Below are 24469 nucleotides of genomic sequence, written 5' to 3'. Positions count from 1 at the left end.
TTTATTAGGCAGATTAGAGAGAAGACATTGTTCCTAACATAAACTCCCATTCCCACCATGAGTACACTTTTTTGCTTTTAACTCCACCAGACCACTACATGAACCACGCACACATACTCTGTCTTGTGCTGGTACTTCCTGACCTTGCCAGTGGTTTGGTACAGCTTACTTCAATAAAGACGAATGTTTATTTTCGTTTCATTATCTCATGCTAATTTACTTCAAGGAAAATTAGGAGGAAAATGACATCCCTACTACTCCAGAAATGAGATTAGAAATTGTCATGAAATTGTTCATATACAGTCGTGCTTAAAAGTTTACATACCCCTAAAATGTTTTATTATTTTAACAAACTATAAGAGGGATAATACAAAATGCAAGTAATTTTTTTATTTAGTACTATCCTGAATAATATATTTTAGAATTTAATAATAAAAAAGACCCCATTCAAAAGTTTACATAGTCTTGATTCTTAAGCTACTGCAGCCGCATGATAAGCAGAGGTGGACATAACAAAGTACATTTACTTGAGTACTAAGTACACTTTTGGAGTATCTGTAGCCTTATTTAAGACCCCATTCAAAAGTTTACATCTTGATTCTTAATACTGCAGCCGTTACCTGCATGGGAACTAAGAATTAGGCCTGTCATTTCTGCAGACGTTTACAGTGGCAAACTATTTACTTAAGGGAGATACATAGCCTGTTCTGAAATAGAAACCTCAACAACCACTCCCTCCTCCCACTGTCTGTTCAGCACTGAGTCAAGAGTCAAAGCATGGAGAGTGAATGCAGCGTTTGCAGTGCGCAATCTGCGTTAGTGGACATTCACTCTTCCACTCCAGCATCCCTGCAACTTTCGCCATGAGTTTGCTTCACTTCTCAACCCTTCTGGGTAGGTCACTTTTTCCTAATGGAAAAACTGTAATTGTCTGTTTGTTGCTGAATTTACTTTTTGTACATATCCCAGATAGGCTATAACTATTATATATCTGTGATATTATAACATATTATAACAGAGCGAGTCAGTTAACTCTGGATAAGACGTTAGTTTAGTGTTTATCTGATGTTATGTCATCCTCAGCAGTCGCTCTTCTAACGCGGGCTCAGACGCAGCTTTTGGCCGGCTCGTGCAGTTTTGACGCGGACAGCTGCGGCTACACGTCTGATCCCGCTTATGCTGCCTGGACCATCAACGAGGAAGGTATGAGAAGGGTTCAATAACTTTTATATGTAGGCTACTGGTTTGCTAATTATTATTTTCTGCCCTAAAAGTGTCTGGTCATCAGAGACCGCAACTTGTAGAAATCTCAAACTTAAAGGAGTTTATCCAAAAATGAAAATTCTGTCAACTCACCCTCATGTCGTTCCAAACCCGTTAGACTTTCGTTCATCTTCAGAACACAAATGAAGATCTTTTTGATGAAATCTGAAAGCTTTCTGTCCCTCTATTGATAGCTATAGGCTACCACTTTGACACTTCAAAAATTTCACAAAGAGATCGTAAAGCTATAAAATCCAACATTTTCTGATGAATCACAATTGCTTTATACGATGGACAGATTGAATTTAACCTTTTATGCACATAAACATGCATCAATTTATGCAGCACGTTTCAGCTTTTGCAAGAACCAATGAGGTTCATTCTTGTGTGTAACGCAGCAGGTTTGAGCTTCTGCAAGAACCAATGAAGTTCATTCTCATGTTATTCAGCACATTTGAGCTTCAAGAGGTTTGTTTTCACATTTGATTCCTGCTTCCTGCTTAGCTACTGTTCAGATGCTCTTGCTTACTGCTCCGCACTTTGCTCTTAAGCTTCTGTTTATGTTTATGTGAATAAAGCCTAAATTAAACCTGTTCTGTTCATCATATAAGCGATTGAGTCTCTTCTGAAAATTTGGACTAAACCACTCAATTAATATGGATTAATTTTACAATCTCTTCATGAACTTTTTGAAGCGTCAAAGTGGTAGTTGCGTAGCTGTCAATGGAGGGACAGAAAGCTCTCAGATTTTGTCAAAAAGATCTTTGTGTTCCGAAGGTGAGCGAAAGTCTTATGGTTTGGAACGACATGAGGGTGAGTAAATAATGACATAATGTTCATTTTTGGGTGAACTATCCCTTTAATATTTTTCCAAAATCATTAGGATGAAAAAAAGCCCAGCCTTAAAGTCACTGTGAATTTAAAATTGACTTTTTTTTTTTTGACAATAATTGTTGGTAAATGATTTGAATTGTATGTGCACATAATTATTTTTTTTAAATGCATGTCCCCATAATCTTTAATCAAGATAACTTCCCCTTCCTCTTGCTAGGACAATCTCTTCTCTTTGATGATGTGTTTACAGGCGTGAGGTCAGGACTTGTGCTTAATTTGTAAACTATGAGGTCCCGGAACAATGATGTGATGGATCCGGCAAGTTAGTGGGGTAGGGAAAGGTAACGGAACATACTGTATGCGCAATCAGTTGGGTTTCCATACAACTATTTTAATGCCAATTTTGAATATGTGCATATCCAGAAAAAGGGATAGTTCACTCAAAAATGAAAATTCTGTCATCATTTATTCACCCACAACTTGAGGTTGAGTAAATGATGACGGAATTTTCATTTTTAGGTGAAGTATCCCTTTAACATATACATTTAATGTACTAGACGCAGATTATCTTGAGTTTTGTTTTAGTTCAAATGCGCAAGGTGATAGAAACAGTTTATTCGGATACTGATGAAGTCTTGTGACCAATTGTGCATGTAGAACACCATGGCATGTATTAGGCCCAGCAAAAACTTGGCACACAATTCTTCCAACATAGCCCTTGAGGTTCGTATGGAATTCGAAACTCTAGTTTAAACTCTAGTCATTTGCGTGCGGGCCCTTGCCATATATGGAGGTTGCCACACCATGGCATATGGGCAGCCGTTTAAGCCCCCATGTGAGATATTTCAACAATTCTATTATGTCTCCACGCAGTATTTAGTAAAACGATGTCCAACATAACTATTCGAAGCTATGGCCTCCATCACGAAAAGAGGTATACTCAAAATATACTGCGCATAATGTAGAGGAAATGCGCAGATTCACATTTTCTTTAGTCGAATATTCAGAAAAGAGCATACCACATGCAAGCATATAAAACTTGGCACACATCATTCCAAGACCCTCAAGACAAAAATTATTTTAACATAACAAAGCGTTTTAAAGATGTAAATCAATTAAACAGTCTGGCATCGCCCATTTTGACCAACTGATCTTTATCTGAACTCCACAGACAACAAGAAAATCTGAGGATGCATGCCAATTTGTTTTAAAATCTTTAGCTACAACTAAAACCTTAAAAACAGTTTGATCAAGGAAAATTCTAATTGACATGTCTTCTTCAGGGCAAGTGCTTAACCAAGCCATGAAAAATCAATTGTGCAAATAAACAAAAATGACCATCAGCAGCCAATTTCAGATATCAAGTAAAAAAAAATCTAATTTGGGCTATAAATACAGAGCATCTCTTCATGACCACTGGTAACATGGGTACCTGGTTTCATGTGCACCCTGTATACTTTAATTTATGTTATAACTGGTTAAGGAATGTGAATTAATTGAAATGCATCATTATACTGTATATACAGGACTTATACAAAATTGCGTTAAAAAATAAAGTTTAAGGGATAGTTCAACCAAAAATTCTGTGATTAATTACTCACCCTCATGTCATTCCAATCCCATAAGACCTTTGTTCATCTTCGGAACTGAAATGAAGATATTGTTTATGAAATCCGAGACCTTTCTGACCTCTCCATAGACAGCAACGCAATGGCCACTGTCATGGCCCAGAAAGGTAGTAAAGACATCTTTAAAATAGTTAAAGTAACTCAAATTCTTAATTTAAAGTCCTAAAACGTATTCTCGTCGCATCTAACATTATAAGGTTAAACCACTGGAGTCACATGGACTATTTAACGATGTCTTTACTACTTTTCTGGGTCTTGAAAGTGGTCGTTGCGTTGCTGTCTATGGAGAGGTCAGAAAGATTTTCATCAAAAATATCTTCATTTGTGTTCCGAAGATGAACGAAGGTCTTATGGGTTTGAAACGACATGAGGGTGAGTAATTAATGACTTTTAATTTTGGGGTGATCTAACCCTTTACTGCTTGATGGTTGTAATCTGCACTTCATTGGATTTTATGATTCACACTGGCCAGAGATGTTTCACAGATCGTGCGTGCTATAACTCTTCTCAGTCCATGTTGCAGTCCAACACATGTTGCAGGACAGCTGTCATGCTATACATTTTTTCTTGCATGTTACTTGTCTTTGTATTTACCCTAATATTATTGTACTTTAAGCACAATGAGCACTTTCTATAACTGTTTGTGCTCTGTTCTAAAAATAAGCTTTGTTATCATTGCTTAAATTTTGTTTCTGTCCTCTGCCAATAACTATGATGGCTGGTGAATAACTGGATGGGCTCTCAGCTGTTGTGGGGAAAACAGAGGAGATGCTTTAGAATGACCGTTGACTGAAAGTATGATGAAAGAAGTGTAATCCAGTGAACATACCGTGTGCAGTTGTCTGGTGTCTCCTGCTTTTGGAGTGAGTTTTTCCCCACAGGTCAATAAAACAAGACTGGGCAACAAATGTGTCTCTGTTTGGTTTCCTAGACAGCACTGACTTTGTACTGGAAACACAGCAGAGACAGGCGTCTTAGTTTTAGGAAAATTAAGGAACTTTAGTACATTTTTAATGAATGAATTCAGATGATGATCTATTTGCCATATAACTTTTCTGTTAATTTATAAAAAAGATGTAGGCCTGTGTTACTGTGTATCAGTGTGTGCCCAGTCTTTGCTATGATAGAAAACAATACCATTAATTAATACCATTTAGAGCATTAATCAGATTCATTTATTAAATGTACAGGCAGCCAAAAACTATAAATGTAAGAAAACATTTCTAGAAGGAGTTGAGATGGAATTTATGAGAGAAAAAAAACTGAATCTGGGGATTTACTAACCTTGTTTCTCCAGCCATTTTCAGCAGCTGTAGAAATCATTTAGGCATTTGAAGATGTACAGCAGACATTCACAGAGTTCATCTAAACATTTAACCCTTTTTCTTTTTAAGAATCAGAAGGAGGTGGGCTACTTCCAGCCATTGAATAACAGCTGCTGCAGTGAATTTTGATTGTGTAGCTAGAATTGCTCTTTATCCTTTTATTTGTTTCTTCACTAAATGCCCCTCTACTTATTATTACCACTAGAAATGCTATCGCTGCATGGTTTGATGGATAATATTTTCTCACCATGGAATGGATAAATAATATGCCTTAAAATACTTTGGTTTTTAAGTGAACACTAGGTTAATCCCAAAGTATATTTCTTTTTTATGTGAACACTAGGGTATGCATAGTGTGTGTGATTTCATCATCAGGATGCTTGAATTAAGATGGTGACTTGTTTTACAGTAGAAAAAGAAACAGGAGATGGAACAACACCAATGTATTTCCACAAAAATGGGGACTAATTTCAATTGACCTTACAAAAGACATGACTTCACTATTTTAAACACCTACCTCAGAAGCTGATGTCATGGCTAGAGAAGTGGGACATTACCGATTGGTATTTTTGCAAGAGGTCATAAAGAGAGAAGAAAAAAAAGCCATTGTTTTCATCTGGCACCTGGAATGAATCACCGTGAGAACATCTGGAGCTATCAGAGATCACTGAAGCTAACGGCAGCAAACACTGACTTTTACATCATGTCGAGGTTTGATGCAGATTAAACAAGAGGGAATTGGATACTTTCACAACGTAGCCTATATGATTACTTTACTTCTGACAGCTGATATTTCTTCTTTAATAAACTGTTTAAATGTGAACGTAACCTATTTCTGTGCTTTAAACAGTCGCATTGTTCAATTCAGAAGACTAAATGGACTGTTAAATTACCACTTGAGTCTCCCATAAGTCTTCGTTTGCTGTGATTGCATGCACTTTATTTTGGGGAACCTGATACAGATCACACCTGGTTTTTGACACACAGTTAAAAATGGTGAAACAGTCGCCCATTCATTTTCATTACGTTTTTAAGAGGTTTCTGTTCATTACTGATGACCCCGTGAGACCCTGGATCATTAGACTGATTTGACTTCCAGGATCTGAAAATCCAGATCCATTGTTTTATCCTGCAATGAAAATAAACTGAATGTTACATTTTGGAAGTGTTTCTGTTCTGTTCTTAGACTTATGCATACATTTCTGTTCTCACCAATATTAAAAATTATGACTCTTCTGTTTTTTTTTTCAGGTCGCTTCATCACAGCAGATTCGTCATCTTTTGGTGAGAAAGAAAAGTATGTCCTGGTCAGCCCAGAGCTGGAGCTCAGAGACTGGAGCTGTATGCGGTTGGTCTATCAGATCTCAGGCTCAGGCTCTCTTCAACTGCACTTGAGACCCGAGGGCGAGAACTTTGACTACGTGTTATGGACGGCGGAGAGACCCTCAGACAGTTGGCTCATTGCCAGCGTGGACCTCCGTAATATGTCTGGGGCTTACCAGGTATCTGCCTGACATGGCACAGTCCCTTCTGTGTTCGAATGCAAAGGAAGGAAGCGAGGGGGTTGTGTATGTGACATTATGTAGTCGAGACTATTCATAGTTTGCTAGAGGACCGTTTGCTTGAAAGACGAGTGAACAAAAGAGCCCTTTGTAAATACTACAGTGGATACGTCTCTCCCTTGATCAGACAAACACTTGTACTATTTTACTACTCTAATAGTAATTCTGTGTTTTTGGGAATTACATTTGGAAAGATAGACTGAGCGTAATACTTGCCCTTTATAAACAGAATAGAAATTGACTTTGTTTAATAACAAGTGTAATGAATTATGACTGGAAAGAAAGTGGATCTATTATGCTAGTTTTGACTTGAGATGTGTGATGTAAACCTTCTGACGTTATATTTACTCTAAAATTAGACTGTGTGTAAAACTGAAGCTGTGTTTGATTTATGATTTATAGAATCACTGAAAGGGAGTGAAGAGGTTGTGCCCTGTCATAATGAGTTAGATAAAGATTGTTTTTATAGGTTTTGGATAATAAAATAAAAAATGTTGGCAATTGTGGCATATTTAACTGTTGCAGCCCAAACTGTTTCATTTCTCTTTGTTTATTACTTTTTGACTTTTACTTTTAGCTATTATTTGAGGCTAAACCCAGCAGAGGAATGGGAAATAGCGTTGCTGTTTTTGAAATACACATCATCCCCGGATACTGTATAGGTAAGTCTTCAGATTTTATACTCTTAACCAGTACAATGGACCACAGCATCCATGATGCTTTAAAAATCTAAACTTTGTGCAGGAACACCATTTTATGCTAATTAAGTGGTTTCATTTTTTTGTCACGTCCTAATTTGTAAGTAAAAAAAAAATCTGCACACCCTTAGTGTAATTTGATCTGATTTAATAATACATTATGCTTACAACTGAAACAAAAGCATGAAGCATACAATTATCACAATTATGTTAAATATTTTTAATTGAAAAACTTCTGTAACATTAATTTTCTGCATTTAGTTCCAGCTTTATATTTTGAGTAATATTAATGAATAGCAGAAAAATAAACTGAGCTTTTTGTAGGTTCTGTCATTTGTGTGTGTGTGTGTGTATCCAAACCCATTTGATTTCATTCCTGAAAGGTATAAGGGACATTTATGTGCTACATTCCAAGTCTTCTGATTTCATTGATGATTGCATTTTGTTAAAAAAAAAAAGAATGAAATAGTTATTTGTTAAAACCCCTTGCAAGAACATCTGAAAATAAGACACTGCACACACAAACCTCATTGGTTAGCAGGGTAGATTTGAATGTAGAGTCACTCTAGACTCTTTGTGCTAATGCAGTTATACATTCCTCCCCATTCCCCTAAAACATGTTAATATTAATCTTTAATTTCTGTTTAGAGTGCAACTTTGAGGAGCATCACTTGTGTGGCTACAGTAATCAGTGGAATCCCAATGTGAACTGGTATGTGGGTGGGAGTTTGGCCCGGGACCCTCAGTCAAACCTTCCAGATGACCACACCATGAACAATGAAAGAGGTAATAATACAGACTGACAGAATAGCTCCACTGCACACTTGGTCAAGAGCTGGAATGAATCAAACCAGGCTCTCCAACAAGACAATAGCTTTTTTCAACCCACAATTCTCTTGGTTTGGAGCTTGCTTACTCTTCTACCCTGAGGAATGTGCTTTGTGAATCCATTCTTTGTTTCATTTTCCCACTCTGAACTAGGTCACTACATGTATGTGGACTCAATATATGCTAAAAGGTTCCAAGAGGTGGCCAAGTTGGTGTCACCAATGACTACCACTTCAATGGCAGGATGCTTGTCCTTTTACTATCAACGGGACCAAGCCATTGGGAATTTCTTCTCAGTCTTCACTAAGGACCAGCTGGGCCACTATGAAGAGATATGGAGACCTGATATGTATGCAACCTCAAATTGGAAGTTAGTGCAAGTGGATATTAAGGCACCACATCCTCTAGAGGTCAGTGAAGTTTTTATGTATCACTGCATTGCGAGACAGATTTTGAGAGACCGCATGGTGACATTAGATAAAAACACCACTTTAAATATAAACTATACGGCAACATAATAAAAAAAATAAAAAAATGCATGCGTTTTAAGGTGCATTTAGTTTCCATTAAAAAATGTAAATACATTTAAACAATTAAATTGCTGTTAATTTAAAATAATCTCTTAAAAATTAAACACAACAGGTATTTTAGCCTGGGATACATCCAGGAGACCATTTCTTCACATCTTTTTGCTCAGCTCACAGCAAATGCATGATTGCAGTACAGAACACTCACATGTTGACACTATCCATATAAGCTTTCTACTTAATATATATTACAAGTTTTAACTACCCAAAACACACTAAAGCCATTTGCAAATACACTATCATGGCTTAAGAGCTGTAGTTCCCACATGTATACGCAAGAACACTATCCTAACAAGACTAGCACCTATTTATAAAAGGGGCCTATTGCACGGTTAACATATATAAGACGTGCATACTTATGTCATGTTATAGATGGCAAGTTTAAGTCAAACAGTTATAAATTAATGTTCTATCAAGGGTTCTTTACACCCTCTATATAAATATATTTTGAACTCCAGTAGATGAATGGCTAACACTTTTGCAATAATTTTCAATAATAGATGAGCACATTTTTGTTAATGTACATTCGGTTAGTAACGAATGTCACTAACTTAGACTAATATTCATATTATGACATTCATAACTAATTGGAATATATACTGTCGTTCAAAAGTTTGGGGTTGGTAGGATTTTTAAATATTTAGCTGAATTTTCAGCAGCCAGTACTTTCAGTATTATTGTTTTGAATGTTATTGTTTTTCTATTATTGTTGAAAGCAGTTGCTTTTTTCAATATTCTTTGAATATATATATATATATATATATATATATATATATATAATGTATAGTCTTTACCAACCAATTTAATGCGTTAATGGAGTATAGATTTTCGCTGAAAATCCCTGAAAACCCCCCCAAAAAACCTCACTGACTCTTTACCGTTCAAAAGTTAGGGGTCAGTAAGTGTTTTAAAGGTACCGGTATATATTTTCTGTAACCAAATCAAATATAAATAGTTTTACTGAAACCTGACCATATAAATGTAGTCAAAACTGCTTTTGATTTTTGATTGTTAACTGTACCGGTAATAATGGTAATAGATACCTTTGGTAATTTTCAAATATAGTTCAAAGGTTGATCTATTTCAAACCATACATAACGTCATCTCTGTACTGGGGAAATGGGAGTGTTTATTTTGCATCTGTAGGAATAGTATAAACATGAGGTGAAGAGCTAGCGCTGTGGCTGCCATGTTTGAGTGTGAGCAGCCAACTCTGGGAGACAATGTAAATAATGAGAGTGGGAGTGTGTGTGGAGTCTGGAGATTCTCTCCAGCAGATGAGTTCACCGTCTGAAGTGTTACTAATACTAATGCACCACTCTTTGAACCTTGTAGTGTTTTTGAAATAGCTTTTACACTGAGTTACAAAGTAATCCATTTAAAACTTTTTCAGTTTTCAAAATCAGTTTGGGGACCATTGTTCCCTTCATGTTGGGTTTGTCTGATTTAGATTGATTGGTGTATTTGGATTACTAGGTGGTGTTTGAGGTGGCGTTCAACAGTGCCCGTGGTGGATATGTTGCTCTGGATGACATTTCTTTCTCATCAGAGTTTTGCCACACAGAGACAGGTCAGTGCGGTTCTGTTGCATAATAAGCACTAAACATGACTTATGCAACTGTGGATAATCCCAAACATCACAATACATCTGTTTACAGAGCTCGAAACCACTAGCAAGTTTTATGGTTTCATTTCAACAGTCACTGTAACCTGGTAAACACATTATCTCTTTTGTAGACGTCTTTTTGTTTGAGATTCTATAGACACTATTACTTAAAGGTGCGGTAAGCGATTTCTGAGGAACACTGCTGATATGTGAAATGGACACCCAAACAAACAGACCCTTACCAAAAAGAAACACATCCCTCCCTTCATTCCTCCCAAAATAACGAACATGCTATGCAACACAGGAATTGCCCAAGTATGGATGAATCAGCTTTGATTCAACAACAACAGCAAACTGTGCATCAGCATATTTCGGTTCTGTGAAACATAGCAAAACCAGTGTTACTCACGTATCGAGCAGAAACAAAGCAACCTCGGCGTCCATTTTCGGGCCATCCTTCTCATATCTCTCCAGATCTAGAAAGCTTTTCCAATATTAACGTGGGTCCTAGCCCTTGCCTGATCGTAAAACTTTTTCTTCCAATTGTATTACTCTGACTTTTTACCTTTTTGGCCATCTCTCTTTCTACAGTATTTCTACAAATGTCCTGCTTGCTCACTCTCTCTCCTTCCCCATAATGAGCATATGCACCCCTATTTCTAATTGGCAACAAGAGTCTTTTGGTGCTCAGTCTGATCGGTCGATCCACTTTCATTCACATATTCAGGTTTTTTCACTAATATTTGATTGCGTTCAGCACTTGCTCTGCAGTAAATCGTTGAACCATTTTAAGTTTTGCTGATGATACTTTCTATTGTTTTGTTTTCTGCCTGGGGCAACTATGAGTAAAATGTCACTTCATCATTGTGTATCAAACATTGTCACCTTGTGGAATAAAGTCTCGGTTACGGATGTAACCCTCGTTCCCTGAGTAGGGAACGGAGACGTTACGTCGAATGACGACGAATGGGGTTCGCTTAGAAGCCCATCCTCTTCGAACAGTAATAAAACGAGCCAATGGCAAGCAAATGCCATGGGTCTGCTGAATTTGCATAGCGTAACTCCGCCCCACAGTGTGGGTATATAAGGAAGTGAGCCGGCAACATGCAGATATGTTTCTTCGCTGAAGGAGCCAAGCTGAACTCAGGCTGTTCCAGCGGTACAGCGGAAGTGGCAGGAAGACGTAACGTCTCCGTTCCCTACTCAGGGAACGAGGGTTACATCCGTAACCGAGACGTTCCCTTTCGTTGTCACTTCGAGTTACGTCGAATGACGACGAATGGGGTTCCCAGTCCAATCACGCCACCTCGGCTGTCTTCCAGTGCCCTGCGTAAGTCTGAGCTCCCTGTTGTGAGACTAGCACGGACGAAGGACTCCTACTTAACACAGGAATACCAAGGTACACTGGGAAGCATATCACAGTGGAAATATGCAATCAGTGCCCGCCCGAAGGGGGAGGACTTAAAAAAAAACACATATGACCCGGAAGGGGGTGCATACGGAGAACACTGGGGTGTCCAGCCCGTAGGGTGGAGTATTTCAACCCCAGGGGTGGCAGACTGGCTTGCCAAGGGAAAGACACATGCTCGAGAGAGGCTTACAGTGGAAATACACACGTGGGGGTCGCCCAGAGGGGGAACCATGCACATGGTGGCACCTAGCCAACGCGAAAGCTGCCGGAGGCATAACTCTGGCGTTGACGTCAACAGCGCTGGAGGAACTCAGGGCTTATCAGGCTCACCTGAGGAAATATCGCACGTATCCAGTCCGCGGAGTGGAATGGCGAGCAAGCGAAGACACCTGAGCGGGTCCTAGCACCGGCTGGTTGAAGCGAGTATTTGGGAGGACACTGGCTCCACTCGGAGATTGTAGAATCTGGCGAATGTGTTGGGTGTTGCCCAGCCTGCAGCTCTTCAGATGTCTGTTAGCGAGGCGCCATGCGCTAGAGCCCAAGAGGAGGCCACACTCCGGGTGGAGTGGGCCGTCACACCAAGGGGGCACGGTCGACCTTGCTGCTGGTAAGCCAAAGCAATGGCGTCCACTATCCAGTGAGACAACCGTTGCTTGGAGAGAGCCTTTCCCTTCAGCTTCCCACCATAACAGACAAAGAGCTGGTCTGAGGTCCTGAAACACTGCGTTCTGTCTACGTAAGCACGGAGGGCGCGTACTGGACAGAGCAATGCCAAGGCTGGGTCTGCCTCCTCCAGGGGCAGCGCTTGCAGGTTCACCACCTGGTCCCGGAAGGGAGTGGTGGGAACCTTGGGCACATATCCAGGCCGGTGTCTCAGGATCACGTGAGAAAAGGCCGGCCCGAATTCCAGGCACGCTTCGTCTACAGAAAATGCGTGCAGGTCCCCTACCCTCTTGATGGAGGCCAAAGCAACCAGGAGCGCTGTCTTAATTGACAGGAACTTAAGCTCCACTGATTGCAGAGGCTCAAAGGGAGCACTCTGCAGGGCAGTTAGTACCACTGAGAGGTCCCAAGAGGGAATGAGAGGAGGGCGAGGAGGCTGTAGTCTCCTCGCTCCTCTCAGGAACCTGATGACCAGGTCGTGCTTTCCCACGGACTTACCATCAACTGCTTCGTGATGTGCGGCGATAGCGGCAACATATACTTTCAGGGTGGAGGGAGACAGCCTTCGCTCCAACCCATCCTGCAGGAAGGAAAGCACGACACTGATCGGGCATGATCTGGGGTCTTCTGAGTGAGAAGAGCACCAAGAGACGAAGAGGTTCCACTTCAACTCGTAGGCATGTCTAGTGGACGATGCTCTAGCGGAAGTGATGGTAGCCACCACCGCTGGTGGTAGGGTACTCAAACCTGCCTTGTCCCGTCCAGGAGCCACACGTGGAGGTTCCAAAGATCGGGACGAGGGTGCCAAAGGGTGCCCCGTCCCTGAGAAAGGAGGTCCTTCCTCAGAGGAATTGGCCAGGGAGGTGCTGTCGCAAGGAGTACAAGTTCGGAGAACCAGGTTCGGGTGGGCCAGTGTGGCGCAACCAATATGACCTGCTTGTCCTCCCTGATCTTGCACAGGGTCTGTGCAAGAAGGCTCACTGGGGGAAACGCATACTTGCGGAGGCCCCGGGGCCAGCTGTGCGCCAGAGCGTCCGTGCCGAGCTTGCCCTCGGTCAGGGAGTAAAACTGGGTGCAGTGGGACGAGTCGTGGGAGGCAAACAGGTCTACCTGTGCGTCCCCGAACTGATCCCAAATCAGCTGGACCGCCTGGGGATGGAGTCTCCATTCTCCCGGAAGAGGCTGAAGCCGTGAGAGCTCGTCGGCTGCACAGTTCAGGTCTCCCGGAATATAAATGGCTCGAAGCGACCTTAGATGCTTCTGACTCCATATGAGGAGGTGGCGGGCGAGTTGCGACATATGGCGGGAGCATAGACCACCTTGTCGGTTGATGTACGCTACTGTCGCGGTATTGTCTGAGCGGACTAGTACGTGCTGGTTCTTGAGCAGCGCCCGGAAGCGGTGCAGAGCGAGACGTACTGCCAGCAACTCGAGGCAATTGACATGCCATAGGCGGTGGGGACCTGTCCAGGAGCCCGCGGCAGCATGTCCATTGCACATGGCACCCCAGCCCGTGGAGGAGGCATCCGTTGACACAACAACATGCCTGGAAACTCGTTCTAAGGGCACTCCGGCCCGTAGAAAGCTGAGGTTCGTCCACGGGGAGAAGGTCTGACGGCAGGTCGCAGTAACTGGTACTCGGAGCTTGCCCTGGTGCCATGCCCACCTCGGGACTCGATCGTGAAGCCAGTGCTGAAGCGGTCTCATATGAAGTAATCCGAGCGGCGTTACTGCGGCTGCAGATGCCATATGCCCCAGGAGCCTCTGAAAAAGTTTCAGTGGAACCGCACTCTTGCCCTCGATTTGTCTTAGCAGTGACTGCGCGCGCTCGCTCGTAAGCTGCGCGCACATGGCGACCGAGTCGATTTCCATACCGAGAAAAGAGATCCTCTGCACGGGGAAAAGTTTGCTCTTCTCCCAGTTTGCTCTTCTCCCCGAAGGCCCAGACGGGCTAGGTGCCGGAGCACTAGGTCCCTGTGTTCGCAAACCTGGTCCCGAGAGTGAGCTAGGATTAGCCACTCGTCGAGATAATTCAGGATGCGAACCCCGTGTTGCTGTAGCGGCAAAAGGGCTGCCTCGACGACCTTCGTGAAGACGCGAGGAGACAGGGCCAGCCCGAATGGGAGAACCGCGTACTGGTATGCCTGCCCCTCGAAAGCAAACCGCAGGAACGGTCTGTGTCGAGGAAGAATGGAGACATGAAAGTAGGCGTCCTTCAGGTCGATCGCTGCAAACCAATCCTGTGGCTGCACACATTCGAAAATGCGTTTGGCCGTGAGCATCTTGAACGGAAGCCTGTGAAGGGAACGGTTCAAGACGCACAGATCCAGGATTGTCCGTAACCCACCGGTTTTCTTGGTGACAATGAAGTAAGGGCTTTAGAAGCCGGACCTCATTGCGGCTGGAGGGACAGTCTCGATCGCACCCTTCGCCAGCAGGGTGGCGACCTCCGCTCTCATGACAGGGGCATTGCCACCGACCATAGTGAAGCGGACTCCCCTGAAGCGGGGAGGAGACCGCGCGAACTGAATCGCATAGCCGAGCCTGATGGTCCGCGCGAGCCTGCGGGACAGGTTGGGAAGCTCTAACCAGGCTCCCAAGGACTGTGCCAGCGGGGTCATGCGAACGACAGACGTCCCCCCGGGGGTGCAGCGAAGAAGAAGGATCGGCCCGGACGTGGGTGGCATAGCGGCCCGGTGTGGGGGCACGGTCATTAGCCGCGTCCTGCCAGAGGAGGCCAGGGAAGGACCAGCGTTCCACGGGGGCGTGCTCTGGCAGGGGTCTGGCGACAGAAGGGGATGAGAGCGGCGGGGCCCGTGGGCGGCGCACACTGTCATTCTCTTCTGGGGGCTCAGAGATGGGGATATCAGTTCTTTCTTTAACCACATTAGGGTGCTGCCCACCCGTGAGTGAGCAGCAGGGAGTGGAGAACAAAAGATTCTCCCCCGGCCCTCCACCGGGGGAAGGAGTGGTCCTGCTACCATCTCCTGTGAAGAACTGATTGCCATCTCTGAGCAGCCCGTCTCAGGAGCGCCGCTTGGCCTGGCGTTTAGCGGGGCGCGGGGCTGGAGAGGGCTGTGGCGCCTGCCTGCGGCGTCCTCCACGACGCGGCCCGGGTGAAGGCTGCTGCTGGGGCCGTGCGGGAGGGGCGGGAGCCGCGGGAGGGCCCCCCTTTTTAAATGGATGGGAAAACAGACATTCTTTTATAAAAAAAAAAATTCTTGTTATATTGTTATGAATTGATTGATGAATTGGTTGATGTCTAACTTAAAATGTATGAGGAAGAGGGTAGTGAATGACGTCCTGGGTCACTATAGGCTCCTCATGGTAAAATACCTTTTTGATTTTATTTTCTCTCGTATCATCGAATGACAACAAAAACCACCATTGCACTTTCTTGACCACATGCTTGCTATGCACTGCAAAATACTGATCTATGAGGTCATTACATGTAATAGGCAAGTTTAGGTAATTTGGCAACAATCTAATGGCAATTCGTAACTATTTTATGTTTTGTATATTGGTGGCTTATTCGTACAATCTCATATTTTACGGTTTGTATGATTTGCGTACGCCCTACTGACGGTTGTTTAGGGTTGAACCTTCATGTTTTTTTTTTTAAAGTGTACGTTTTCGTGCGAAATCGCCACCTCGTAAAAAAAGTTCTGCTTTCCTGTGAGATCAGGTTGCAATTTGATCTAACATAGGCCAACATGGTTTAAAATGTTTCTGATTTATGTAGCTATATATATATATTCCACCATCATATACTTGGGGATAGAAAGTAGTCCCATTTTTTTCAGAGGGGCCTTCAGTTTTGTACCCTTTAATATACAGCCCACAAGTGGCTGTTTAAAAGGAATTTCTCTTGTTGTTGTCCTGTTATAGCAACCACGTCGACTTTCCCTTTAGTCAGCAGTTTACATGCGTTTTACAGAAAATCTGTGCATGTGGGAGATGCTCATGATGTGAGTCTGTTTCATGTGACTCATGTTTCAGAGCCAGCGTTTGACCCTGCTGTTGCAAACTGTGACTTTGAGGAGGGGCTGTGTCAGTATTATCAGGAACGGACCGGAGGTTCAGTGTGGAACATGGTCTCTGTGAAACCAAATGTTTACCGCATCGGTGATCACACCACAGGCACTGGTGCGGAAGTGAGACCGTTTTTTTTCATAAAATCACCAAATTTGTGACATATCATATATTTACATTTACTAGCTATTTAAATGTAATTGTTCTGCTTCATGCATATTTAAGTTTTAATTGATCAGTATTCACAATAAATAACTATTAATATGAACAAAGAATCATAACTATTTATTTAAAATGTACTGTATATGTCTCTTATGTCTGTCCATTATATCCACAGGGTCTTTTCTGCTGACCAACACTCGCTATCCCTCTCGTCCAGGGTATGTGGGTCGTCTTTTTGGACCGTCCCTGCCAGGGAACCATAAATACTGCCTCAGGTTCTACTATGCCTTGCATGGGTTCATGAAATTAGATAATGCTCTGGCTCTCTATATCTATGATGAAAACAACGTAGCTCAGGAGAAAATCTGGACCGTGTCTGAGAGGTCTAGAGATGTTTGGACAGAGGTGGAAGTCACCTACTTAAAGCCCATGTCTACAAAGGTAAGTGTAAAATGAATGGGTTGTTGGTAAATACATGTTTCAAGACTGGGTTCTGTTGATGATCATGGCTGCTTTTAATTTTTTATATGTATACTGTATACACCTTCGTTCCAAATTTTAGGGTCAGTAAGATTTAATTGTTTTTTTTAAATACTTTTATTCCACAAGGATGCATTAAATCAGTCAAAAGTTTTCTATTTTAATAAGCACATCTGTTTTTGACATTGATAATAATTAGAAATGTTTCTTGAACACCAAATCAGCATATAGTACCGTATTAGAATTAGTTTTGAAGGATCATGTGAAAATTCAGGTTTGCCATAACATGATTCAATTACTTTATATATTTATAATATTTTCTATCAAATAAATGCAGCCTTGGTGAGGATATGAGACTTATTTAAAAAAAATAGTTGTGCAAATTGTGTGATGAGGAACAGGATGAAGGTTTAAGTGTTCTTCAGATTAGAGGTGATAGAAGGACGTTGTCCTGAATGACACGTACAAATTCAGTTTTAATACTTTTTTATTTTAGTAAAGTATTTTCTTGTCACTTCTAAATGATAAGCCCTAACAAATCTTGTCCTGCACTTTGGGTCACCCCGTGTGTGAATTCCTGTTGTAATCTCAGGGATCTCAGTTCTGATAACTGAAGAGCAAGACTATTTTGAATGGAGAGTCTGTCTACAGGCAAACCACATCAAAACCCCATTATTAGAGCTTCCAAATGTCAAAGCCATTTAAGAGAAAAATCACAGTTTTAAATTGAGTTCTGTAAATGTAAAAATAAAAATGACTTTGGTTTTGAATGGTCTCTTTTAAAATAATATTAGAAATTAGAAAGTAACTCTTAAAGGTACACTATGTTTGTCCCTCTAGTGGTTAAAAAAAACTGCATGAGTTCATTTTGCAGAAGAACATTGTTTTGGTTGTGCTTTGGCTCGGGTGCGGATTAATATGGTGATCATACTGCTCATAAAACATTCACTACTAGGCTTAAGAGATATAATTAGTTTAAGACGCAAAAGGTTTAAAGTGTGTATGTCAGGTTAAATTTTTAATTATGATTGACACAAAATAGTTAGGGGAAATACACGTTTGACAAGTTGATGTATTGTTTTGTATGTTTTTCGATTCCTAAAGGCAGAATATAAGATGAAAAAGTTCGTTATTTTCAGTCCTCACTTAAAACTGCCCATCCCCCCAAACGAATCGTTTGACGTCATAACAGGGAGACGTCTCCCCCGCTCGCTGAGCTGTGTTGATAATTGTACGAGTGATAGAGCGAGAGAATTAGTGATTAGGACATTTATTTAGTTATTTAGTTAGTTATTTAAGTTAGGTAGTTAGTATACGCAGGCGTATTTTCACGATGGTGAATTACTGCGTTTGTGCTGTGTGCAAAAACACCGTTAAAACCGGTCACAGAGTCCACTGTGTTCCGTGCCTGGGTCAACTTTGTTCGGACCAAACGCGCCGACTTCAGTGCTGCCTCGGTATCCAAGACTTCGGTCATTTGCAGCGCCCATTTCACTGAGAAGGACTACGCGGTTGGAGATCTCATGAGTTATAAAATGGGATTTAAAACCCGAGTGAGACTGGTAGCTGATGCGGCGCCTACGGTGCTACTGAAGCAGTCGATCGCGCCCGCGTCTCTCTCTCTCTCTCACTCACACACTCACACACACACACACACACACACACACACACACACACACCAACATATTCCAGCATTGCAATCTTGACACCGCAGGCTGTTCATTATAGCCACGGAGCTTCAGAGCTAAGGCGGAGCTACAGATTAGGTTTCCCTAAATAACCCGCGTATAACAGTAAGCCAACGTTAGTTCCGCATGAATTAATTTGCACGCGAGTTTTATTTATTTTCATACCGTGTATTCTCCGTGTATATTCAAGCACCGAACCATGACGCCCGTACCGTTTCGGTTCAATACGAATACATGTACCGTTCCACCGCTAAGTTATGCCTATACTACCAGACACCTGACCAACTCTCCACTGGTTCTTCTTCACACCAGATATTTATGTTTCTTCGATATGAATTATTTACATTTCTGTTTGACTCCTCATCTGTCTCCCGCCTGGGAGGCTCAAAATTGTATGGCTGTGGGCCATCGTATAGGTTTGAGGGGGATTTTGGATCTCCTCAGACTCAAAACTCTCCATACTTCAATAGAACTTTGTTGGCGCGACTCCCTTGTATGACGTCACAGCTCAGCCCTTGTTTTAAAAATATGATCTTGACAGAAATGGCTATAAATCTTATTGCAGGGCAGTTACAGTAATAATTGTAATGCTAATTACATTTTCACTCAGACATCTAACCCTTATTTAATATATCTAAAAAAAAAATTTAACCTGACATACACACTTTAATAGCTAAAGACGTTACTGTGCATATTCATTATGAATTCCAGCCCAGCGCTACAACAACCATAATAAAATGATCCTTCAAAACAGATAACGCTTCACAATGAACTCTGTTAGAGAGCTACACATGGTAATTTATCTGTTCAATACCTTACTAATTCCACTTTGCTTTTACATTTTAAAATCCCTGAGCTCTCGGCATCTCCAAAAAGCAAAGTTAATGTTGATTCTCGTTTTATTATGAGCTGTCGCGTTCTGTTTTTGCCAGAAAAAAACAAAAAACGTTTGATTCCCCGGAGGTTTGAGATTTATCGTGCTCCATGTCAACCTTTCTCTCTTGTTGTGACAACTAACCTATGCCACTCCCACACCATATATCTCCGAGTAGCCGGAACAACTTTTTCTATTTACAGATATGATGAGAGACGCACATGCGAATTTCCTGCTAGAAAAACAACATCCCAATAGGTCTAAAATATAAACACTTATAATAGGCTTACCATAGTGAATCAGGGTAATACAAAAACACACGTTGGGAGAAGGATTGATGACGTATTGATTCATTCTTTAAATTTTGTTCGTTTTTAACAAAATAAAAGTTAAATAGTGTTCCTTTAATTAATATTTAATTGACCGGTTTTGCTTTGTTCTTGAGTAATATTATGTGCTATATCACAGGAGTTTAGGACTACTCGACTATGATCTATCTATTTTAGCTTTATTTGTCATTATGTAACTTTTTATTAACTTTCCTTTAAGGTAGCATTTGTCAGCATCTGCAGAAACTTCTGGGACTGTGGACTTGTGTCTCTCGATGACATCTCAGTGACCCTTGGAGACTGTCGGGTTGCTGCAGGTACTTCTACCCTTTTAACAGCAAAAAGCCCTATTCAGATGGCTATTGTGTTACATGGTTAAAGTTAATTCCAGCTTTTTTTCCTTTTTCCTCCCACCATACACAAGGAATTAAAAAAAAAAACATCCAAAAGAAAGTTTTGACTAGAATTTATTTTGACCAATACTTTGTGCTTTTCTTACGAACAAAGTTACCAGCATTAACACTGACAAATGTTCACTGACTTGAGGATACAACTGATAACAAATATAAAACGGATATACACAAGAGAAACAGATACGCATACTGTACATAAAGAATAATAATAATAAACAACTATATACATAATGTTAGAGATAAATAATTTACAGGCAGAAAGTGTCTGTTGAAAAAGATAATTAAAGATAATTAAGGTGTCTATTAAAATAAATGCAGGGGGAAATAATAATAATAAAGGAAACAGATAAAAAAAAAAAGACAACCTGCATTTGCCTTGATCTACATCTTGGTATACTCTCCTATCCTATAACTTTAGATCAATTAATTTTTAAGAAATCAAGCTGTCATAAGTTCGGTTCCAGTGCATAATAGTTGTAATCTTTGCTCTATTTATTAAGGCAGTGGATCGCTACAAAACGAACAATATCTATAAAATAGGACAAATCATTGCTGTTTTGACAAAGAATTAAGAGGAAACTAATGATAGTTTTCTTGGCAGCTGTTAACCCAGAGAAGAAAGTCAGTTTTTGATTTAAAGTTAAGGTTACAGAGGAGACATCATTAAGACTTTAACCAAGTTGAAGATCAACATTCCCAGAATAGATGGAGAAAGCTGCCAATTGCCCCAGGGTTACATTTGTCACACAGCAGGGGAGGGAATAAGTTTCATTCTAAAACGTTTCAGAGGTGTATAATATATTCTGGGGATTACATTGTAGTTGATCAACTGGTGAGCATGAATTTTAGATGAGACCATCTTACCAAATTGTTTCCCAATCAAAACTGTGATCCTGCGCTCTAAGCTCTCTGTCCCAAATTTAGGTAATACCCAGAGTTCCATATTTTTCCATGACAAGACTACCATAAATAATAGAGACCTTGGCTGTTTTCCCCTTCATGGATTCAAACCAATGAGCCATGGGGTGAGATGTCAAAGGTCTGTCCCAAGGAACTCTATAAGCCTTAAGTGAAAATACAAGAACCATGAGAATCCAGGTAGATTATATCAAGACTGCAAATCACGGAATGTCCTTAACCCTGTGACCTCATAAATATTCTCGAACGTGTTAATGCCTCTATCTGATGGAAGATATTGAATGAGCTATAATTGGGCCAAATTCTGTAGAGGCTTTTTAAAGTTTGATTCCTGAAAGTAGCACATCCTGCAATCTATGAGGAGCACAATATAATTGTGGTGAAACATCCTCTAATGTTGTATAATTTCAATTCATGTATTCATCATGTATATACTGTATTTCCACATGCTCACTTTAATGGAGAACAACTAAAGATATAAGGTGTGCCTTTTCATTCATATAAGCATGCTTGGTATTGGTTCTTTCTTTTAATAATAAAACTGAATCATAAGGGTTAGTCTAAAACTGTCCCCATATTGAGAATTGTCCAAACGATAACATGGTGTTTGACCCAGTTGTGTTGCTTTTTTTGGAAGTGAAACCCATGACTTGTAAAAGATTTAAGCAACTGATTGTTCTATTAAAGGGTAAACCTTATTACTTACAGGTTGCTTGGCAAAAGTTACTTGTCAGTTGTGAGCACGTTTTAAACAATGTGGCTTAAGAAATGGGCAAGGCCTTAAATATTCTGTTTATAGGCATATATTCCATGGCAATGGAGAACATCTGTCCTCACAAACATAGACATTAAATGGGCAGTGCCGGCTGTGGTGAATAGAAATAGACAAGCTTTTAACCATTTCACTCACGTATAGTGTGGCTGAACTTTACTATCCTAAAACAGGTCAACCTTTTTGTGCTCTGTTTAGGACCCTTAAATCCTCCTCCTGGACACTGTAACTTTGAAACTGGGGACTGCGGCTACACTCAAAAAAAGAAAGTTAAGAAAGGACATTGGTTGCGGATCAGGGGACAGACACCCACATCTTACACAGGACCCAAGGGGGACCACACCTTAGGGGTAGGTGAGTCAGATTTATATTTCAGCTTGAAATGCTTTATTAACTGCTGATGTCATGAGACAGCGCACACTAAGTCTTTCCTGCTCTGACTTCAAGGTTACTTCATGTACATCGAGGCATCTCACATGTTACCCAAGCAGGCAGCCCGACTGATGTCCACTGAGCTGAGGGGTTCGACCAGCCCTCAGTGTCTGATCTTCTTCTACCACATGCATGGCTCAGGCACGGGTACCCTGAGCGTCCTGCTGCATAAGGGGGACAAGGAGAGATTGCTTTGGACTAGACAAGGAGAACAAAGTGTGTCCTGGATGAAAGCCACAGTGGATTACGAGTGTTACACAAGGCATTGGGTTAGAAACACACTCCTACTCCCTTTCTTGCTGAAAAATGTCTTTGAAAAACTTATTTTATAATGTCCATATCAAAGCAACCATTTGATCACTAAGAAGATGGTGCTTGAAGTGCCAGGAAACTGACTGAAGGCCACTGTGTTACTTTTTTTTTGTATGAGAAGTAAAGTCATGTGTCCCTAATTGTTTGCAGATTATATTTGAAGCCATTAGAAGATCTTCAGTGAGGAGTGACATTGCAATCGATGATATCGTGTTTAAAAAGGGACCATGCAAAGGTGAGTGAACTGTTTACCATAACGACAACACAATGTTTTTTAAATATATTTTTTTAAATGACTACCACGTCATAAAAAGGTCAATTTATCTGATATTTTAGGAGATTTATTGACCTTGACACAGTCATGAGGGTCTGTAGGGGTCCTCTCTATGATGTCATTTTCTGTTTTACATTTTTTCCTGCATATTTCTGCATGTTGGTTGGACCACATAATTATATTAATGATAATATAGTAAAAGATAAAACAATTGTATATGATTTTTTTCCTGTATTAAGCTATCAGAACAGTTTCCCCCCAAAAAGATCAAGATGAAATTCAATGAAAATGAAAAAAAAAACAAAGTTTAATAGTCATTGTATGTGTAAACTGCATTTTTAGGTGTTTTATATTTTATTTTTGTATATTATTAAACTTTTTATATTTTTGAATAAATTAATATATATGATTAAAAAACCTGACACATCATGGCCCCACAAATTCTTGCTCTAAGATTTAGTTAATATGTTGGTTACATAAATGTATTCTGATGTGCTGTAGTATGTGAATTCAAATACATAACCTGAAGGTTGAACAGGAAGTGTCAGTGATTCATGCATCGCTTCATCCTCAGATTTCTTTATCTGATGTATTGCAGTAAGGTTGTGTGAGGTCAGTTGACTGCACTGCAGTAAAAGCAGGTGGTGGGAGCAGGTGGTTTCTTCAGTGAGGTTCTCATTGGAGTTTGTCTATGGAGGGATAACATATTGTTACTGTAGTTATCTAATTCTGTTTACTGAGGAAGCAGTAATATTGGACCCTGTAAGAGACATGTTGTTTATACTGCATAACTCTCTCTTTCTTTCTCTCTTTCTCTCTTTCTCTAGATCCTGGAGACAGCGTCCCATACTCAGGCTTCTCTGAAAATTTTAATGAAATTGAGTACTAAGTGAGGCCCAGGCTGATATATTTTCATTTGTGTGTCACTGGGGACAGGGAGACTGGGAGAGAGAAAATAACATTTGTTACCTAGACTCAATTCTGCAGATTCTGGCCATGCATGACTACATGGAAAGACACACGGTTCATTGTTCCTTATTATAGGTGGTATGTGTCTATCTATAGGTCTTAATATAGTCTGTTTTTTTTTTTGGAGCATTTAGACAGTTTGGAGACTGTCTTATTTTTGTGTATTTTGTGTAGGGAATATCAGAAAATACGTTTTAATTTTTGTAATGTATTGACATTGCTTAGCGGCATGCTGCTAGGTAGCAATTTTCAGTTTCTGTTTGCTGAGGTGAATGTTTTCTTATTTGTTTTTACACTGATCAGTGTCCAGAGTAAAAGCTTGTTTGGACTAATGACAGGTCATGAAGTTCAGGTCATGGGTTGTATGTACATTCTCACTCACAATGTTACATTTATTAAACAACTTTTT

The 24469-nt window shown here is 40.7% G+C and overlaps 1 protein-coding gene across 5 annotated transcripts; it reads left to right on the top strand.

The window, feature by feature from the left end:
• Window positions 1–751: 751 nt before the first annotated feature.
• On the top strand, window positions 752–24469 carry mamdc2a (MAM domain containing 2a). 5 transcript variants are annotated; one of them, XR_013796778.1, is made up of 14 exons: window positions 752–894; window positions 1084–1203; window positions 6302–6552; window positions 7190–7274; window positions 7959–8096; window positions 8292–8548; window positions 10202–10295; window positions 16405–16551; window positions 16775–17040; window positions 20191–20287; window positions 22272–22423; window positions 22521–22774; window positions 22968–23052; window positions 23919–24469. XR_013796778.1 is itself a non-coding variant. In XM_079606006.1 (14 exons), the coding sequence occupies exons 1-14, from the start codon at window positions 789–791 to the stop codon at window positions 23978–23980; spliced, it is 2115 nt and encodes a 704-aa protein (XP_079462132.1). In that variant the 5' UTR covers window positions 752–788; the 3' UTR covers window positions 23981–24469. The 5 variants fall into 5 exon arrangements, 4 of the variants coding, with proteins under 4 accessions (XP_079462132.1, XP_079462133.1, XP_079462131.1 ...); XM_079606006.1 differs by having other exon boundaries at window positions 1087–1203; window positions 22272–22427; XM_079606007.1 differs by having other exon boundaries at window positions 1087–1203; window positions 16775–17044; window positions 20195–20287; window positions 22272–22427.

Source organism: Phoxinus phoxinus, assembly GCF_949152265.1.
Source record: "Phoxinus phoxinus genome assembly, chromosome: 3".
NCBI lineage: Eukaryota > Metazoa > Chordata > Actinopteri > Cypriniformes > Leuciscidae > Phoxinus > Phoxinus phoxinus.
The sequence above is the reverse complement of the archived record's forward strand: the minus strand, read 5'-3'. Positions and strand labels throughout refer to the sequence as shown.

Excerpts from the sequence above, each read along its gene's own strand:
- mamdc2a (XM_079606005.1), top strand. The coding sequence starts at position 789 with ATGCAGCGTTTGCAGTGCGCAATCTGCGTTAGTGGACATTCACTCTTC. Across the intron at positions 8,097-8,291 it reads CACCATGAACAATGAAAGAG|GTCACTACATGTATGTGGAC; the intron begins GTAATAATACAG and ends ACTCTGAACTAG. Across the intron at positions 8,549-10,201 it reads AGGCACCACATCCTCTAGAG|GTGGTGTTTGAGGTGGCGTT; the intron begins GTCAGTGAAGTT and ends TTGGATTACTAG.